This window comes from Carassius gibelio, chromosome A6 (assembly GCF_023724105.1).
Source record: "Carassius gibelio isolate Cgi1373 ecotype wild population from Czech Republic chromosome A6, carGib1.2-hapl.c, whole genome shotgun sequence".
NCBI lineage: Eukaryota > Metazoa > Chordata > Actinopteri > Cypriniformes > Cyprinidae > Carassius > Carassius gibelio.
This window is the reverse complement of record NC_068376.1, coordinates 24,041,865-24,063,498: the sequence shown is the minus strand read 5'-3', so window position 1 is coordinate 24,063,498 and position 21,634 is coordinate 24,041,865. Positions and strand designations below refer to the sequence as shown.

Genomic DNA, 21,634 nt, shown 5'->3' with positions numbered 1-21,634 from the left:
TGCTAGTATTAGTTGGTCAAGTGCTGGCGAAAAAGATGATTCTTTAGATGTTTCTTGAAAATGAGTAAAGACTCAGCTGTTCGAATTGAGATCAGGAGGTCATTCACCAGCTGGGCACAGTCCAGGAGAAGGACCGTGAGAGTGATTTTAAACCTCTTTGGGATGGCACCACAAGGCGTTGTCCCTTGCAGAAGGCAAGCTTCTGGGAGGCACATAAGTTTGAACTAGTGAGTTTACTGTAGGTATATTGGTGTTGTGCCAGTGGTCGTCTTGTGGGCAAGCATCAGTACCTTGAATTTGATGCGAGCGGCTACTGGTAGCCAGTGTAACCTGATGAGGAGAGGAGTAACGTGAGCTATTTTCGGCTAAAGCCTATGCGTTCATAGTTAATAGATCAATAACAATTCTTACTGTATGTTATTATTTCAATTACATAAAACATCAAAGTGACTTAATATGTTTTGTTCTATTATGAATATACCAGTGTAATTAAGTAGACTTTTATATAAATACTAGGCACATTTTTAAAATAAATGTCAGTAGCTTGTTTTTAACAGTGGGATCTTATGAAAGAATTTGCAGTTTCAGGTGCTACATCAAGCCAGGAAGAGCAGAAGTTTGAGGAGACTTAACTCTTATTGTTAGCTCTCTTGGTGTTTAGGAATAATCAAACTCTCATTATTACCCACCTCATTGTGCATGGGTTGGTCATGTTTTTAAACACTCAAAAGCTGTCAAAATTTATATTTATTTGACTATTTCCAGTTGTTTATTATGTTTATAGTTTTTTTTATGCAACGAGGACAGAGGATTATTATTATGATGTCTGTATGCGCCACCTAGCAACTGAGCAGTTTGGATGCAATTTTGGGTTGGCAAATCTGGAATAGAATAATTCATAACTGCAGCAACATCTGGAGGGGCAGGTGTGAGTGTCAGAGCACAGCACTCCGAATCCTGCTGCTGAAATCCACATAAACTAGTGGGATGGGAGTTTATCACATCAATTTAGTGGCAAAATAGTGTTTTGATGTCATGATCTCAATGTGATTGCCTATTTGACACCAATGCACCAAGGGAATCCACATGATCTGTCTGTTGTGTTCTGTTTTTCACTGTATTAATGAAAATATGAAAAACAGAGAGTGCTTATGGTGTTAAACTTTTATTAAATTTCTGATCAAGCAGAAAATTTTTTATTGATCTATTTACCATGAGTGCCTAGGCTTAAAAAAAAACATCTAAAATATTTAAAGTCAAACACTATGAAGCAGCACTGGGAAAAAAATCCAAATTTATCAATTGGCTTTTTATCCTTTTAAAGTTTGAAATTTAATGTAATAGTTCAGTTTGAATTTCAATTGGAGTAACAGGAAGAATACAGGTTTACACGACAAAATGTGCAAGAACAGCCAGTGTTCCAGCTCTCAGATAAAAACAATTTCCTCTCGCAGACAGTCAAGACTGACAGTGGTCATTAATAGGAGGCTCTGGAAGATGATCTCATAATGGCTGTAAAAGTTGAAAAATGCTGATTTTACTAAAATCCACAGTGACTGCTTTCACAATAAGGATGAGGATTTCCCTTGTGAGTTCACAGGCAAAATAGATATATATGCTTACTTGTTTACTATTATAAATCAGGTGTTGACAATAATAACAAACAAATTAGTCTTGAAATATAAGAAAAGTGTTATTTTTTTCCCCTCAAAATTCAGTCTACATTATCTTCACACTTACAATCAAGGGATGTATTATTTTATTTGTTATATTATCACTGGAGATTAGTTATTATTTTAATAATGTAAATTAAAATAATTGCTTTGTAACTACAGTTTATAATATAATTATAAATTCAGTAAAATCTCTTCTTGAGGTCAATAAGTACAATGGTGCGTCAGTGACCTGACGATAGCATGTTGCACAAGCTGTCATTTAGTGTAGAAGAGCAATCAGTGCCCATCAACCATGTTTTTCTTCACAATCTCCACAGTCTTTGCTGTTTAAAAAAAGGTGAGTATTTATTTATTTAGAAAAGGGACAATGTACATTAATTAACATTAATGAATGTAAATGTACCCAAATTAGCCCGAAGGCTAGTTTTCATTGGTAGTCCCTTTGCCAGATGTTATTAGGCTCTAAACTAGAAAAAATAAAAAAGGTTATACATTACAACAATACACTACCACAATCATATATCTAGAACTTGTAAACACCTCTATAAAATACAATTAAGAACATTATATAAAAAGACAATATACACACAATAGAAGTGTGAATGGAGTTAAATATGACTGATTAGGTCTATATTAAAATTAATAATAAGATTAATAATAATAATAGAGGAACAGCATTAATGTTCACATTGTTGGTTATGAAGAAACCATTTCTTAAGATTAAACTTAAAAGAGTTAAATGTTGAGCACTCTTTAATTGAGTGAGGTACAGTATTCCACTGATGTGAAGCTCTGAATGAGAAAACAGCTTGGCCAAACGATGTTTTCCTACGTGGAATTATACAATCCGCTCTAATTGCTCCTCTTGTAATTCTGTTTTCAATAGATTTAAATTTAATAAAATCAGCCAAAGGAGGAGGAGCCAAACCATGCATGATCTTATAAACTAAACAAACATAACATGAGTATAACAGCAAAATCAACATACAGTACAGAATAACACAGCTCAGCTGTGTTTTAGAGATGATCTTTTTTCGCTACCACTTCAGATCTACAATAAAGCAGATGCAGATTTTCCTCAAGGTTCATGATCATCACTGGCCTTCAGGCCTCCTCCAATGGACTGATCTTTACTCATCAGATGCTCTCTTCACTCCCAGGCCCAGAATAACAAGGACACACCACACTCCTTATTTTGCAGACAGTGACCTTTCATTTCCCCTCTCCTACACACTTTTCTTCTATATGCACCTCCCTTTATTTGTTTTTGTTGTCACTGTTAATCTGTCACAATATATAGTGGCCACAAAAAAGTCTTTAAACACTTTAAACACATTTTTGCATTACATCATTTGCTCAGCAAGTGGATCCTCTGCAGTGATTGAGTGCCATCAGAGTCAAAATAGCTGATAAAACATAGTAGTCCACAAGAAATCCACATGACTCCAGCTGCATAATAAAGAAATTAATCATTAAGCCATTTTTTAACTTCAAAACATTGTTTTTGTCTAAAATGCAAATCCTCTATACATTATATTGCTTTATAAAATAAATAAGTTTTCATCTGAATCAGAAGAGAAATATGCACAGATCAAGCACTGTTTACAAGTGAAAACAGTTCAAAACAATTCTAAAGAAATATGTCAGTGGAATATACTGTGAGAGGACAATTGTATATGAATTGTGGATATATATTTCGTCCAGAAGCAATGCCCTAAAGTCAAAACACCTGGATTTGTGTGGATTATTGTGATGCTTTTATCAGTTGTTTAAACTCCCATTCTGATGGGACCCATTGACTGCAGACTAGAGGATCCATTGGTGAGCAAGTGATGCAATGCCAATTTTCTCTAAATCTGTTACGATGATAAAATAAACTCATTTACATCTTGGATAGTCTCTCTCTCTCTCTCTCTTTTTTTGTTGGCAAATGTTCATTTTGGGGGGAAATATTCCTTTATTCAACACTTAAACATTTATTAATTTCATTGTCTTAGATAAAAATATCAAGTTGAACAGTATTTACACATTTATTAGAAATTTTGTATAAAAAATATTTTATCCATGCAATGAAAATCATATATGTTATTACATGTGACACTTTTCAATAGCCCTTGTGCAATATAACAAGGCCAACATACTCATTCAATGGAAAATATTTACCCATCCACTCTCCTTTCTCAGCCATTCCACTATTTCTTCCGAAGTCAATTAACCAACCTCTGCCACGTCCTAAATCTAGTAAATCAAACTGTGATGAGGCCACACAAATATTTCTGCTATGTCCCATCTTGGTGTAAGTGATTTCATCTCTTGTTGGGAAGATGCTTTGCAATGTTGTTCTCAGTGTGTCCACAGGCAACCTTTAAGACAATCACACAAACACACATTCAAGCTACTGCACACAATGGACAAGGGAGCACCTCTGAAGGAGATCTCAATAGACATGGAGATAAATGAAGAGGAGGAGGAGGTGTCTTCACTCTTGGATCAGCGTGAAATTAATCCAAATGATGCTCCTGGTGTTACAGAAGTGCATACAAAGGGACAGGATTCATCGGCTCCTCATAGTAACACAAAGGCTCTCATCAAGGAAAGGGACCCAAAGGGAATCAACAAGTGTCTTAAGGTGAGTCATTCAATCGACACAGTGCAGACTAATGTCATGCTGCTCTTTACAGGCTTACAGAGAGGTTTCTCCAGACTGATGGTGGCCCCATTTAGATTTTTCTTTATTTTTATACACAATACTATCCTCAATAGGCTACTAATTCTTGAAAAAGCTATTGAACATCTTCATTTGAATAAAACTTAAATATAGACTATAAAATACATGTCAACTTGCCCCAATATACATAGGACAACTTGACTCAATCTAAAATCTGATATGAAAAGTACTATTTTAATATTAATCATAAATGTCCTAGAAGAGTTCAATTCTTTCAGTAAAATTCTTTCGTAATTACATACTCAACCCTAATGAATGTTTTTTCCAACAGCTGTGGTGAGTTGTTGTTAAAGTCTTCATCTGAATCGACGGTAGGCTATATTATAACGAGAGGGCGCTACTACGTTAGAAATGCTACAATGCCCTCTTATGTTTAATAACGGTATTGCAGGTCTTTTAAAGACAAAGGCACGTAGATTTTAATTCACTTAGAGTAATCAGTTACCAAGAAGTTGGTAGGACGAGTAAAATGACCAAAAATATGGCGGCCTAAAAAAGGCTTTTCTGATGATGTGTCCACTCAGGTGACCTTTGAGGATGTGCTAGCGGAGCCTGCTTCAGTGAGAAGCTTTGATAAGGTGTGGCTGTGGAGTCATGCTCTGTTTGAAGTGTCCCGACTCTGGTTTTACCGCGTCGTTTCTCTGCTGCTCGCGGTGCCCGTGGCTCTGGCTGCAGGCCTGCTGTTTGCCGTCCTCAGCTGTCTACATATCTGGTGAGTCACGTGTGAGTGAACAGCGAATCAAAATAAAGCAACATTGTGACAAAATCATTTATACAGCTAGTTATAACATTATATATTCGATTTTAACGTTTTGTTTACAGTAGTTGGTTGTACACTATACTTAACATGAACTCGCAGTAAACGATATAGTGTTTATTAAGCTTATTTAATACTTATTTCTCCATGTAATTTTTAAAATAAAAATGTATTATTATCATTATCATTATTATTATTATTAATGAAGGTATTAAAATATTTTAATGTAAATAAACTTTAATACTTAAAAAAAAATTGTGACAGTGAATGGGCTCATGTTAATGTAAAACCTCATTGTCAAGTTCTGCCTGTGCACATATAAGCAAAAGAAAATAACACAGATAAACACTGTATTTTAATCAGTAGTTACAAGAGTAACATTTCTGCCCTTGTCTTTTAAGCCTGTGAAAAATTAAACCTCATCTATAACAGCTTTCAGGGTGTGTGATGTTTTTGCACTTTTGAATGTGTTCTAACTAGCCATTGTTTTGTTTAAAAAATTTAAGGCCATTGACACACTTACATAAGTGATCCGTCAAGCTTAGATAATTTGAGGTGACTGCTATGCCTCCCTCTTTCATTTAACATGTGTGCATAGGTGACATGCACAGTAAGCTGGTACATTCCCTGTTCATTTTAATTCAAATCTTGTGGGTCTGGGTTTTAAGAGCCTTGTGGAACATCACCTATGATGTGATTTTTCCAGGAGAAGTAATTGCCAAGTGCACTCAAAATTGTATGGTTTGTCATTATATTTGCCACAAAGGCTTAGCTGACTCCAAAGCACAGCCAAGAAAATGTATTCAGTTTTATCAAAACTGGATTGAAGACAAAAAAGAATACCAGAAAGCACAGGAAGACTTATCTGCCTTCTCTCCCTATTTAGGCTGATAGTTCCCAGTGTGCAGCTCTTGGTCATAAACCTGCACTGGATAAAGGTGGTCTGGTATAATGTGCTGAAGATTGCAATCTCCCCCTTCTTCAGAAGTTTTGGAAAGTGCTGTGGATTCATCAGAATCAGTCTGGAAAATATTAACCGCATTTCAGAACTAAAGAATCAGCTTTGAAAGGCAAGGGAATTCTGAAAATGAAATAACGTGCATCATATACATGTAAATGTCTCTTCGGTTGCATTTGATTTTGGATATGCAGTTGCAGCTTTTTTGTAACCTGCTTGTTTAAATTGAGGTGTTTTTCTCATTTCGTTGTTTTTCATCATACCGATGTGTGGTCTGGAGTACCCAATCTTGATAAATAAAGTTGTACTGTTCACTTGTAATTTAGGATAAAAAAAATGTGTAATAAAGAAGTTGTAAACTGACTAATGAATGAGGCTTACTAATAATTGTAATAAATATGCCTACAATAATGTCCAATTTATACTGATTTATTTATGTTTTACATCAAATACTGAATGATTGCCATGGGTTTGCTAAAAATATAATGGCAAAATCTCAAAAAGGCATATTTGCATACCAATGAGGCTTGCATCCATCCCATCTACTTTCTTTGTCACCTTTTTAATAGTAGTCATCATTTGTACCAATACACTTTATGAGATATTATGTATAAAGTTGAGCCTCAATTCCCTGGTTCACATTTGAGACACCAACATTGTTGGAAGAGGTGATAAATGACATTTACCATCATCCCTCCAAGCATTTAAGAATGAATAAAATAAAAACAATACGTCTCATGAGGCAAAAGCTGCTCATAGGAGAGTTTGTGAATAATCTTATCCTCATGCTAAGCTTCATGAGGCTTCATTACTCAGCTTTGGCCACTGAAAACAAATACTATTAGTTACTGTAGATCTTTATAAGCTTGAGCTTTGCATATTAGTATAGCAGCCAGCATCTTATTTTGGCTCACATGTTTAAATATTCTTCCATTTCACTCTGCGAGTAAATTTAGTATAGAGTAGAGCCGCCTGTGGATCTGTGCTAAGTAAAGACAAGGATGATTCATCACCACTGTTATAAAAGGTCCCACTGATATAAACAGAAGACAGGCATGTCTGGGTGGGGTATTTTTGTGCCTCTCTCCCTCAGGACCTGAACCCATCCCAGCTCACAGAACACTGAAAATATGTCTCTAATTAGCAAAGAGATATACCACACACACTTCTGGCACATTTACAGACCCCTGTTCCTGTCTTTGGCACATCTGAGAAAAGAAAGTCCAAAACACCCTTTTTAAAAAAAAAATCTTCTAGTAGTGTCATTCATTATAAATAGAGTAGACATAACAATGTGATGTATAGTAAAGGCATAATTATGCAAATGCTGAAACTGTTACATAATAAATTTTAGCAATGAAACTATGAAAAGTGCACTAAAAATACAAAATAATTGTTACAATTTTTTTTAATTATCTCAATCCCAGAACATAATAAAATGTAATTCTGTCTTACTTTTAGTAGAAAAATATACCAGTTTATTTTTTTTCATCCTTATTATTATTATTATTATTATTATTATTATTATTATTATTATTATTATTATTATTTGATTTGAATAAGAAAGAAGAGCCTGGAGATGAGATAAGTTGTAAAAGGGTAAAATGATAAAAATGTCTTATGATTTCAAGGAAACATTTGAAGTATGTATTGGAAATTATTTGAATAGAACGGTATAGTTAACAAAAATTCAGACCATAAAAAAAATGTTTTTATGTGAAATACAATAAATATTAGCTGAAATAAAAATATTACAAAATTATTTTATTTTAGTTAGTGGTCGAGACTTTTCTAATTTTCATTTAATTTTACTTAATGTACTAAAATAGCTGAAACTAAAACTGAAATAAAAAAATGAATAAAAACTAAATAGACAATTTAAATAATAATCATTAAAAATTGTTTTAATTTGAATTAAAATGAAGACAGAAAATGTAAAAATAAAAACCCATTCAGAACAGTTTTCCGTATCTCAGTGACACTAAAATAACACTAAAACAGAACAGTTTAATACAAAAAAAGGCAATATGCATTGTGAAAAGTACTATATGTCTAACTTGACTTGAGCCATGGGCATCAGTTTTCAGAGCAACACTTCACATTGGAAATTCATACCACTGTGCAACTCCTGCCTGGCTGACCCCGCAGCCGTGTGTGAAATGTGACACGGCCTTTGGTTTCCCCTTCAAGAGGTGCTTTTACCAAGTGTGTGAGTTATGGACTGGGGAGTATGGGCTGTGTGGGGCAGAATAGGTAATGGGTGGGGGTAGAGGAGGGGTAACACACAGTAGGGTGAGACAGTCATCTTGAGCGAGAACGAGAGAGAGAGAGACGGGAGTCCCGGCCGGCGCAGCTGTCCCTAGCATTCCTGACGTGTCATCGGTCCACAGATTGGAGAATTAAAAGGGACTAGAGACTGTGCGGCCATTCTGACATTTTCCTTAGGTTGCTGACTTAGTTTGCTTCACTCTTCTTCCTTCGGAGACTTCTGCATTACATCTATCCGACCAGTCTTGGGCCAGAGGCCCCCAATATGGCGGACCAGTATAACACCAATGAGGAGAAAATTCTGAAAGATAGTCACACCAAGGAGATTGATTTGATCAACAGGGACCCTAAGCAGATCAATGAAGATGTTGTCAAGGTACGTGTCATTTTTAATTTTACAGTAGTTCTGATGTGTTTGGCGCTGAATCCCAGTTGATCATTTCAAATGAAATACCATTTAAACAAAAAGAAAAAACTTGTTGGTTTTGAAAAGTATACAAAATCTAATAGCTTGCACAAAAATAAAATTACATTACTTTTTTTATTTAAATTTTTATAGCCAAAATAGCCCAATAAGCATATACTTGACATAAATATGCACATATAACTTTATGAGAAAACTGATAAAGCATTGCAAAGTATTCAGTAACTTCCTAAATGGTGGAATCGATACGTGGATAGATGATCTAGTCCTTAGAAACAGACATGCTTGCTTGTGAGCTGCACAACACTTTCTGTTGTAGATACAAGCCACGACCCAAAAATAGCACTAAACCTACTTCATCTGGCAGGACAGGCCATACTATCAGTATTTATAGAAGGAGCTATAAGGGTGTGTCAGACAGCAAAATGTATAACTTCTTCCCATATGTTTTAATAATTCACTAGATTAGTAGGGGAAATTGTGCAATTTATTTAATTTTGACTATTGATCTATGAACAAATCATAAATTACAGTCTGGTGCAATCTTTCTAATATGTTGATTTGGGGCATAAAAATATTTACTATGATTTTTTTAGCACATTATATTATTTTTATAATTATTGAAAGTGTTGCTGCTTTATATGTTATGCATATATTTTTGAAAACCATGATGCTTTATTTTACTTTTACTCTATGTAAAAAGTATTTACTGTCACTTTTGGTTTAATTTAATTCTTGCTGAATAAAAGTATGTACGGTATGTATGCATTTTGAGTTTTTGAATAATCTCTGTATTATTCAAGAAACTGCGTTTAATTCCAAATGTTGTCAGTATTATGTTATATTTGTATACTATATTTACCAAAGATAATTTTTTTCGGTGTCAGCCCTTAAATAGATGTTAAGTAAAGATCTCAAATAACTGTCCAAAATACTTCCTCTTAAATACTCTCCAGTTGTTATGAGATTGATGCAAAAATAAACAAGGTGCCAGATTTGACTATCAAATGTCACTGTTTGGAGAATTAATCATCATCTATTTTAGGAGCACAAGCAGAAGAGAACCCATGCCACATGGCTGCCAAATTACTGACAAAGACATTTGTTTGCACAATATACTAAGCAGGTTTTTGCAACACATCTCTGATTCCTGGATATTTGTGCTAACCAGCAAATTTTGTCTCCCCCCTTAAAAAAAAAATTTAAGGTGGATTTTGAGGATGTGATAGCCGAGCCCGACGGCACCCACAGTATGGATGGAGTGTGGAAGGCCAGCTACACCACCTTCACCGTCTCCAAGTACTGGTGCTACCGTGTGCTGTCGGCCATCTTTGGCATCCCAGTGGCGCTGCTGTGGGGTTTCTGTTTTGCCTGCATCTCCTTCTGTCACATCTGGGCAGTCATGCCCTGCATTAAGAGCTATCTGATCGAGACCCAGTGCCTGAGTCGAATCTACTCTCTCTGCATCCATACCTTCTGTGACCCCTTGTTTGAAGCTCTAGGGAAAATTTTCAGCAGCGTACGGGTGGCATTACGCAAAGAGGTTTAGTTTTCAAATACAAAGTTTTCAATGATCAGTCCTTGGAGGAAAAATGTTTTATTTGACAAATACTTAATTTTGGAGTGTGGATTTTGAAGTCACTAAAAATGAAAAGACTACATGAATAATAGAATGCATATATCCCCTGGATGGTTTATCCTATGCATTTTTTTTTTCTCAGTTAATGTTAGAGGCTTTGGGAGCAGTTCAGGATTAGGCCACCTGTTTGTTCAAAGAGACATATGATGAAAAGCCTCTCCGACTGACAATGGAGAATAAGTCTTATCTGATATCATAGGGTTTCTATCTTTAAGTATGACAGATTTAAAATGGGATGTTGCGGAGTAAGGTATTTTTATTATGACAATGTCAGATATATTCTGTACAACTACAAATAAAACATTTAATTGTAAACACAAATAAATGTTGTTTTGAGTTAGTGATGAAGTTCACGCGAGCCATTTTATTTTTTTTATACATTTAGACAGTTGGGGTAAATGTCCTCTAAAAAGTTCGTTATAGGTTCCAAAACTTAACATATGGCCTAGAAGTGTGGGGTTTAAAATGAGGGTAAACAGTTTTCTGCTGTTTTTGTTGTTTGCCCCCAAATCTGACACTCAATAAGACATTGGAAATAAGTTTTACCTTTAAACTGATTTCATGAATTCACAATTAAATATTTTTCATTCATTTTTTCATTTTTATGTTTTTCTAAAACCCACTTTTCCCTTAATAAATACCAAATGGTTCAGCTGTCAAAAATATTATATTATGACTTTGCAATTTGATCTGTTTGCTTTCATCCGCTCACTTTAGTTGGTTTATTATATTCCACTTTTCGACACATTTACTCACAGTCAGACATATCAACACACAATTTATTTCAATAAATAAAAGCTACAGATACACATATTGAATGTAAATAGGCAGTATATTTTCCAAGAGGAAAAATCAGTAGCTTTTTAAATGGGAAGTAACAAGCATTTCAGTGAATAGTGTATTTAAACCTTATAAAATAAATATTTTCTGCTGTTAATACTGCCTTTAACATTTTCTTTATCATTCTTATCTTGCAGCACTCATAAACAATTATGTGAAATTTCTTGTAAACGAGGATATTTTCGAATATTTGATATCAAGAGGAAGCAACAAACAGGCAGAAATCAAAGTTTTAGAGCGATTTCAAGCAACATGTGTAACTGTAATAAACACTTTAATCTAATTGATTACAAAAGCACTCTCTCTAACTAGACAAACATCTATAAAAGTGAAGGAGTGAACAATCAGTCCTTGACTTTTTGAAAACAAACGGGATGTTTGTCATATTTGATTACCATGATGCATTGCAGAAAGATTTTGCAAAGAGATGTGGTCCTTTGGGCATGACATTAAATATTACATGTGAAATGATAAAGAACAGTGATAACAACAACAACAAGTATGTGCCAAAAATGAAAAGTGCTTGTGTTCTTAAAACAAACAACACAAAAGTATTCTCTTTAGACATGTCAAGTTCATTAAAAAGAGCAACTGGCCATGTTTCTCATTAGGTTTCAGAAGAAACACTTCATATGTCATCAACATCTTGTTTTCATCTGTGTGTTGTTAACCTCCATATGTGAACTGTTTTGTGTAGTGAGGGACAGTTGCTTCCTTTTAACCCATAAAATGATATAATCCTGCTGACGTCGTCATTACAAAGTAAGTCAAACTTGATTTTTGAAAGTAAGTAGTGGAAACCATATCACGTTTCACTGCTTTTTTTCATAAAGGGGAGACATGAGGATGAGTAAATGATGAATTAAAATTTTTGGGGTGAACTATTCCTTTATGGTTTAGTGGTTTTTGCATGTTTACATCATATTGGGGATATTTACACTTGGAAACTCTAAGACGTTTAAGCATGACAGAAATCCGATCTTTTGCTTTGAGACTCAGCCAAGAGTAAATCCATCTGGTTGTTGAGGCCACAAATGCAAACTCTGCTCCTCATATATGTGTCATGGCGGTTTTGTGAGCCCCAAACAAAATACGGCACATTACAGTTATCTTAGTACCACAATTGTCAAAGATAATTCAGCCACATCCTGTTTTTATGAGCCACATCAAGTGCAGCCAATTTTGGTGCCCACCAAGAGACGTTTATGTGCACCAAAGCGAATGCACGTGCACAATCAGATAGCAATTCAAATGACGCGTGACTAAATGGAAATGGACCCATAAACCTGGTCTGGAATCGAATGACGTTCTTTCTGTAATGTCTAGAAAAAGGTAAAGAATTGATTACTGCTGCTCAAAGTCCTCAGAGATAAGAAAACGAAGTGGAGTAAATAAAATTACATTCTAAATATTTCCCAAACAAAAACACAGCAGAAGCAAACTGATAGTGACATTTGCAGTATTGTATGGGTTTATATTTGAGCTTTCCTGTCCTTCATCTGGTTGTGAAAATCTGGTTTTGAGGTATGTCCAGTTTATGTGACAGAGGTCTGGGTGATACTTCGCTGGCTGCTGGTACTTTTGATGACGTAGGTGGAGGAGTTGCTCTTACGGGAATCCTGCTCCGGATCACAGTGGCACTGAGTGGACTTCAGATAGAGAGTGGAACAGCACAGCAGGTTCTGCTTCAGGTCATGGAAAAGATGGCCAGCAAAAAACATGTAGATCCAGGGGTTACAGCAGCTGTTCAGACTGGCCAGCAACATGGAAATGATGAAGGGCATTGCTGTAGAGAAGAAAACAGCTTTAAATGCACAATGAAAAGAGCATTGAACAATGCACTTCAACCGTGTGGTCTTGTTTGAACTTGTTCAATATTCTGCATGGTCAGTGCTTTCATAATCCTGTGTCTAACGTTACAAAAAAACGACACATTTCACCTGACACAGGTCAAATCAACATTTCTGAAAACTTTAAAATTTACATTGAAAATAAAAATGGTTTCGAAACAATTTTCACTCTTCACTCAAATTCCTAGTAAATTTCACAAACAATTACAAACAGGTGAATTATGTGAAATTATATAATTAAAATATTCAAAAGGTATTTTCTTTTAAAACATCCTAAAAATATTTTTTTAATAGTGTATGAATATGGTTCAATTATATTAAAATACATTTTTTAATTTTTATTTTAGACAAGCACAAAGGTAAAACTAAAATATCTGCATGTGATCTTGATTCTATAAGAGTGATATTTACTTGATATGATCAAATAGCAATATTTGATATGAAAGGTGTTTTTTTATAGAACAATTATTAGAGAACAGTTTACAAGAAAACACTATTTCAGTCTTCTAAATTTCAAGTTTAATTTAATGTGTTCCTTGCTGTTTCTTTGTAATTATTTGTGAAATTAAATTTTTTTACTCAGAAATTGCTAGTAAAAGTAAATTCTTCAGCATTATTTTTAAGGTAGTGTCCTTTATTTAACTTCACACTTAACATTTCCTCATAGTGTATCTGATATTAGTGCAGCTCAAATTTAAATCTACAACTGCAGTTCTGGGTAAGATGAAAACATATTATTAGGCAGACATGACAAGCTAATTCAACAGTCATTTGTGAAGCAAGTGATTTATTTTGACTACAGTGTATTGATAAGGGTCTGTCCCTAACGAAAGGAAAATATATTTACCAATATATTTCTTAAAATATATTGTGATATATTGTAATATATTATTTTCCCTTTTTATTTTCTAATTTTTATATATTTGAATACATTTAATAATATATTGATGATACATATATTATATAATATATTGCAAAATATACAATTGATTGCCACTTTCAATATATTGCAATATATTGGAAAAAATAAATATATATAAGAATATACGCCTAATATATTACATAATATTTTTCAATATACTGCAATATATTTTTGTTTCATAAGGGGTGTCACTAGGCTGTTTATCTTTACAAGTCTAGAAACAGGGGGAAAAAAGAAAAGCTTCATTTAACAGTGTCCCAAGCTCTGCCATATGCCTTATCACTCCCTACGATCTATGCATACACTATGCAGCGTCAAAAAATAAATTGGTATGAGAAACATGACGTGAGAGAACTTTTTTATTATGTTAACAGTGTTGGTGGACTGTGGTGTAATCAGAAGAATCTGTCACTGAGCTTCTTTAAGCTCTTTTACAAACAAGACAAATTTAGACGGAATAAAAAACGCATTGTTTGCTAGCTCATAACAATGCTGAAAGATCTGTTAAGCCAGAAAGTAGGTGCTGATTGACTGAGGTGAACTCGCTTTGCTTCCACTGTGATTGGTAATCATGCTGGGAACGATCTCAGGCATGAAAAAAAAAAACTTTAATCCTTAGAGATTTTATAAAATGGTGGCAGAAACAGTACACCCTATTATTCAAAAGTGTGGGGTCATAAGATTTATCTATTTATTTATTTTAAATAGATTAATATTTTTATTCAGCATGGACACATTATATAGATCAAAAGAGACAGTAAAGACATGTATAATGTTATAAAGATTTTATCATAGTTCCCACAAAAATATTGAGCAGCACAGCTGATCATGTGACACTGAAGACTGGAGTAATGGTTGCTGAAAAATTCAGTTTTAGAATCACAGGAATAATTTACACTTTGAAAGATAATGAAATGGATAAAACTTATTTTAAACTATAATATTATTTCACAATATTACTGTTCTTTACTGTTCAGGGATGCAGACATGAAAAAACAAAAACAAATTGAAAACCTGCAATTCAAAATGCACAGAAAACCTGGAAAAAATCTCTAAACTATGACATTCTTGTGCATTTGTGTGCCTGCCAACAGAGGTCAAGAACTAATTCTCATTCAACAAACAACCATTTGTGCGTTTGATTCCGTAGTCTCTCAGAGAAAAGGAAATTGAATTTAGAAATGAAGGAGTTAGCCACAAACCCAGATGGGGCTTCGGTCAAGTGTATTGCTTTTCTGTTTGCTACCTCCTATTTGTGCTGAGCTCATAGGCATCAGAGAATACTGGGCAAGCACATCTCTGTACCATCGGCGGATGGATCGATGAACTGAGAGAGAATGAATGAGAAGATTCTTTAATTTGAAGCTCTGAAAAAGAGTTTCCATGCTCCAGAAGATAAAAAGTGCTTTAGATATTCAGCACACTAAAAGTAAGATTCACAGAACATTTTATATGCTAGCTAGAAGATTATTCTTTTTTTATTTTTTATTAATTAAAGTATTAAAATACACTACCGTTCAAAAGTGGGTATGTTTATTTTAATATTTTGTGGAATTTTTTTTATTTTTTTGGATTCTTTGATGGAATGCCTTTTAGAAATTTTAAATCACAGCATTTATTTGAATTGTTTTGTGACTGTAAGTATATTTAAATTGAACAGATTTAAAGATAAAATGTCCTTGCAACTTCATTTTAGGAGCACTACAGTTCAGTGAGTGTTATTTGACAAAAATTTTATCTGGTTTGGACATATCTGCAAAGATTTTTAATGTTCAAAAAAATGAGAAATGCTTAGTGGAAAGCTGTTTTTTATTGTAAAGTACAGTAAGTGTCTTGGAGATTAGACCAAACTAGCGGCCAAACTTGAGATGACGTTGCCAAACGCAACATTAGTCTCAAAATAAAGCAACCATACACAAGTTCAATTGGAAGACACCGTCATTTAATCGGATCAGAGCTGCAGCTGAGATTTGAGCACATCAGATCATCAGTGTTTTAAAACTCATCACTTGGTCTCAGCCAAAAGTAACAGCTCTTCTTTCACATATTCTGAGAAATGTCTAGTGACTGCATTCCATTATGGCTGTGTCAGTCACTGTTGATGCATAAATCTGTTCAGTGTTGTCCTAATATTTAGACTGAATGGATGTTTTGCTGAACTTCCCATGATGTGTGGATATTTTGTATGGTGGAGGTCATGAAACGAGCAAGTAGCAAACACGGTCTTTCCCTTGAAAATAATGATAATATTTAATCTTTGTCTCTGAAGTGTGCAACTTGTGACCTTACCTTATTTATTTTTATTGCCACAAGACAAACATAGTAAAACTCATGGCAAGAACACTGTTTACTGACATTTTTTTTCCCCAAACATACAAGAGTAGCCATGCAGTACCCTTAACATTCTAGTAAGCTGATTTTTGAGTTTTAGGGTTTCTGAATGTCTCGTGTCTACTGAAAACCTGGACTTTTGTGTGCATGTTAAAATAAAATGAATATTTGCAAAAGAATTTCTCGAGCACATGATTTCATCATATGTAATATTCATGTCTTAGTTATATAATTCTTTTACATATTCAAAACAACAGTTATTTATCATCAATTCTCCCTGGGTTTGTTTGGGCTGGTGATTTCTCATACTGCAGACGGTCATGATTTAATTGTTGCAGCTCTGCTGAATATTAATGTTTCCCTGAGGCTGGTCTTTATGGCTCCGCCATTTTTAGCGGACTACATCTGTAGTGATTTAAAAGTAAGAAGTCCATCACAGCAATCCTAGTTCTGTACTGGCAAAACCTTCTTAATTGAAGAATTACAATAAATCAAAACCAGCTTCTTTGAGTCTTTGAAAGAACACAATGTCAGAAACCATCTCACATGATTCTGAAACTGATTAGGCTACCTTTTTGAATGTGTTCAAATCTTATCTGATAACTGTATTTTTAACTGTAGCCTATACTTTTCGAGCATGCAAAAAGCTTTCCATATGTTAGCTGAAAATAAAAGAACGGAAAGACACGGGAAGCATTGTGACATCAGTATACAGGGCTGAAAACACTACATGAACACCATCCTGCTGAGGTGACAGTAGAACCTATTTATTTCAAATACACAGGCTGCAGATTTCATGTTTGAGGTTTGATTGATGGAAGAAAATAGTAAGCCTCTTTAAAGTTACATAACTTCCTCATTAATTTCAAATTAAACTTCTGGATGAACTCTCCACAGTCTTCTGAGTTGGCCTACAAACCGCTGTACTGTATAGGATATCCTTTAGGATATTTTGTTTATTAAGAGAGGTATATTAATATACAATAAGTTTCAGAATAAGAAGGCTATCAAAAAACATTTTAGAAAGTTCTTTATTTGAACCTGGTTTTCTTTTTGTTTGTTTTTTTGACTGATACTTTTTTTTTATATATATATTCAGGACCTTTTTTTTTATTTTATTTAAATTGTCCGTGATTTAGGTCTAGTTGTATGTAAACATAGTTTTCATGGTTTTATTGAAATGTAAAAAAAAAAGTTAAAATATTTGCTATTATTATTATTATTATTGTTAATGCTCTTTCCGTTAAAAAGGTTGCATATTTGAAACAATATCACCAATATTCAGATTATAAAACAGCACTTGTTGTTTAATAATTTAGATAACCCTTAAAAGTTTTTTTTTTTAAACACTGGCTTGGCTGGCTTTTCCATTTGTTGACATAACATGGTTAGATTCAGATGGTAAATATCATAAATTAGACTGGGTGCCTATCTTAGAGATAACCACCATTTTAATAATGAAATCTTCATATTATAATATCATATGATTTTAATCATATAACAAAATTTAATTTGTTGTTAAATTAGGGGCAGGATCTCCTTCAATGCTTTCAGAATCTTTATTTATTTATTTTCCTCTATTTTTGAAAAAAAAAATATAACAGTATATTTATTGAACTAAAATATTATTTTATTTATTAAAATAATCAGAAAATAGTACAAACTTGGCTAAAGTTATTGTTTTGAACCAATATTAACGTATTTGTATAAATAGATTTACTCCATGTGTGGTGTAAAAGGTTTAACTGGTCATGTAAAATATAAGATTTTTAAACAAACCATACCGCTTATGATTTATTTTTTACAAAATAAAACAAAAAACTAAATTTACAAAATCTGTTGCTCCATCAATATTCAATAAAAACTTTTTTTTCTGCAATCATACAAAAATGTGAAAACCTTTTTGTAACTGCCACCAAAATATTAATGGAATCAATAATCCCCAACTAATTATTAACCCTTTCCTCGTGGATGCCACAAACTACACTAAAGTAAACAGTCATCCCCATGCTCAGTATTCGTTTCGAATGGCACGTAAAATACTAATCAAGCTTTTAAAAGAAACTCACCTTCCCTTGGTGCTTCGGGATCCCATGCTGACCACATCTGTACAGAGAAAAACGGAGTCCAGCACACTATATAAGCCAGTACGATAACAAAGGTCATTTTAACGGTGGTGATTTTGGCCTTGGAAATGAGTTTGACACTGCTGACCCGCGTGAGCGCGCTGCCTTTCGATGCCTTGGATGTGAGAGTGATACACTGCTCCTTCTTCGTCTTCCTTTTAAAGTTTTGCCATATTTTGAAACTTATCAGTCCGTAGCAGATGCTCAGAATGCCCACTGGTATGATGTATATAGTCAGACTAATCCATGTAATGTATGCCTTCGCTCCCCACGGCTGCACGAAATCTCCCCAGCAATCATATACTCCTGAACCCACCTCCCTTAAGGAAAATATATAAACCTGTGGGATGCTGAAAAGTAAGCTTAGTGCCCAAGAGCAAATCACGTAACAGCGGTCCTTTCGCTTGTGCAAAGAACGAAGGGGCTGGCAGATCGCCATACATCTGTCTATGGACATCAGCACCAGCATGTACGTGGAGGCGAACATCCCAACGGTCTGAAGATATTTCACCAACCTGCACAGGATGTCTGGGCCATAAAAGCGAAACGTGATGTCCCAGATGAGTTGAGGGAGTACCTGGAAGACAGCCACGACCAGATCTGCAATGCTGAGGTGCTTCATGAAGTAATACATGCGAGATTGGCTGTGCTTGGCCGTGTGGATTGCAACAAGGACGCAAAGGTTACCAGCGAGTGCCAAGAAGAGCACCAAGGCCAACACAGTGACTTCCACTTTTGCCACCTCTTCGTTCCGCTTCAGCGGGTTCACCGTCTGGTTCACGCCATAAGTTTCATTGTTGAAGCTGGAGTTTCTAAATGACTCATTGAAGGACCAAAAGTCTTGATCCTTTAACATATCCTCCATGGTGCCAAAAAGCGCAGGCCTACTTCTCCACAAATGTCAGAGAACTGATTAGCTTTCCTCGGGCATAATCAGCCAGTACATAGGCAACCCTTTAACTGAGATGGCACGACAAGGATCTCCAAGAACAGGGAAAGTCTGTTGCTGCTTGATGGTGATCCCTCAGTTGTTTTTAACCTTTACTGTGAACTATATAAACATAAGAAGCATGGGTTTTTTTTATTTAGTTTTTGGTAATCAGTCACATTTAGCCCTATATTTATTAAATAGAGATTAAGCATGTTTTTTTAATTAATTTTAAATCAAATAGATGCATTAAAGATGCAGTTATCCAGTCGTTATAACATAACTAATTAATTAAAAAAATTCAAATATATATATTTTTACATCGTAAATATAATTTTTAATGTGCAAGTACTTACATTTATTATCCATTTCAGCAGGCTTTCCAGCTGCTGGCAGAGTAGGTGTAAAGGAGAGTCCTAGAGGTGGAGAAGCTCCTGTGCTCTCACTCAGCTCACACTGAATGGAGCGCTTCACGATATCAAGCACTTATACATCTTCTCAATGGTTCTCCCCACACTGACTTACCCACGACGTCCACTAGGGGTCCTTGTGCTCTATTGCAAAACAGTAAGTTCCTTTTCAGTGTGCCTTCTTGCATGTAATCTTTTCTTTTTATTAAAGGACCATTTATGATAAACAAAGCTAATTTTAGTGCAGTAAAATAAAACAACTTATAATGGGAACATAGAGCAAAATTCTCTCTTTTTTGTAAAAGAGAGAAAAATACACAATTTCCTTAAACTAAATGCAATTCTGCATGTAGATACTAATATTACTCAGCAGATCTCTTTTATCAAGTACATTAGCACAAAAATATTTGACTAATTGATGCAAAATATCAGCCAACACCGTTATCGCTGAATCGTGTTTATCTTTGGTAGCATTTGAGAGGTTGCAGCTCATGTTTTGAATTTCCACCTCAGAATGACTTATTAGTATGCCCCAAAAGGCCTTATCACACTCCATCACTTGAATGCCCGAGTCCTGATCTGCGTCAGTGTTTCTCTGTGGACGCACGCGCTGCATACCAGGGTCAGGAGAAATTCTCAAAGTCAACACATTTCTAAAATAGTGCCAGCTGGGGAAGGACATGAGCACTCAATTACAGAAATTACACAAATAATTGATGAGACATGATAACACGTTTCATAATTTATAACAGAAAGAAATGTATTTAATAATTTTTTTATGAACAAACAAAGAACTGATATTTTTGTGTTTTATACAGGCAGGTTATTGTCCTTGAAATATGTTGTCACTCTGTCTGTGGTAGTCACACTGGAGAGGACTAAAATATGTGTACTATGGACTATGTAGAAAAGGGATTTTATTTCATACAAAAACATTACCAAATCCTCATTAAACTCTTAAAATGCTATCATGTCAATATGGACCAAAATCTCTGAGGAATGTGTCCAACACCACTAAAATTAAGGCAGTTCTGAAGGCAACTAGGTAGCTAGCAAGGTGTACCTCATAAAGGAAGTCAATGGGGACCAGAGTATTTTATGTTCAACAGAAGAATTTCATACAGGTTTTGAAAAACTTGAGGGTGAGTAAATGATGATATTGTTTTCATTTTAGGTGGACTATCCCTGTAAAGGTTCTTAATGGAATCAAGGACAACAATAAAGAGACTTAAAGAGTGTATAAAATGACACTACTGCGCTATCCATCGACCGTGCACCAACTTTGTTGTGACTCTTAACACCCAACAGTGGATTGTCCTCAGTGTGTCAAACAGGTTAGCTTCAAGAGGAATAAATCACTCCATGTTACTACAACCTTAATGTTTTCTAGTCCCACTGGTAAACTGATATCTCGCCATCACTCATTTGGTTGGATGTCACAGAAACTCCGATATCCCAGGGAGCCATTGCAAGAAAATGGTTTGTTCGATTCTGATAACAACTACCTTTTAAACCATGCACTATCATGGACAATAGACCTAAATCTAAGACACTGAAAGCAAGTAAATGGTGCTCTATTGAATGGCATGTCTATGTTAATTTGCATTTAATCACTTTGCCTTATTATATTCCAGACAACTTTTGCCTACAGTACTCTTAGTAAAAATATGCATAAAAATCAGTTTAGCTCATAGGTACTTTAGCAAGTAGTTTCAACGAATCCCTGTCACAGTGCTGAGAGAAATCTTGCTGAGACCTCGAAGAGCTGTAAATTATA

The 21,634-nt window shown here is 34.7% G+C and overlaps 3 protein-coding genes across 3 annotated transcripts; 2 read left to right on the top strand and 1 right to left on the bottom strand.

The window, feature by feature from the left end:
* The first annotated feature begins 4,083 nt into the window (after positions 1-4,083).
* Positions 4,084-6,415, top strand: LOC128015193 (caveolin-2-like). The gene is made up of 3 exons (XM_052598860.1): positions 4,084-4,305; positions 4,890-5,116; positions 6,048-6,415. The coding sequence occupies exons 1-3, from the start codon at positions 4,084-4,086 to the stop codon at positions 6,226-6,228; spliced, it is 630 nt and encodes a 209-aa protein (XP_052454820.1). The 3' UTR covers positions 6,229-6,415.
* Positions 6,416-8,418: 2,003 nt separating this feature from the next.
* LOC128015816 (caveolin-3-like) lies at positions 8,419-11,118 on the top strand. The gene is made up of 2 exons (XM_052599999.1): positions 8,419-8,763; positions 10,019-11,118. Exons 1-2 carry the CDS (start codon positions 8,653-8,655, stop codon positions 10,358-10,360), a joined length of 453 nt encoding a protein of 150 aa, XP_052455959.1. The 5' UTR covers positions 8,419-8,652; the 3' UTR covers positions 10,361-11,118.
* A 97-nt stretch (positions 11,119-11,215) lies between these two features.
* Positions 11,216-19,905, bottom strand: LOC128015815 (isotocin receptor-like). The gene is made up of 3 exons (XM_052599998.1): positions 19,804-19,905; positions 18,463-19,570; positions 11,216-13,076 (listed from the first exon to the last, which is right to left on the bottom strand). The coding sequence occupies exons 2-3, from the start codon at positions 19,382-19,384 to the stop codon at positions 12,826-12,828; spliced, it is 1,173 nt and encodes a 390-aa protein (XP_052455958.1). The 5' UTR covers positions 19,385-19,570; positions 19,804-19,905; the 3' UTR covers positions 11,216-12,825.
* Positions 19,906-21,634: the final 1,729 nt, after the last annotated feature.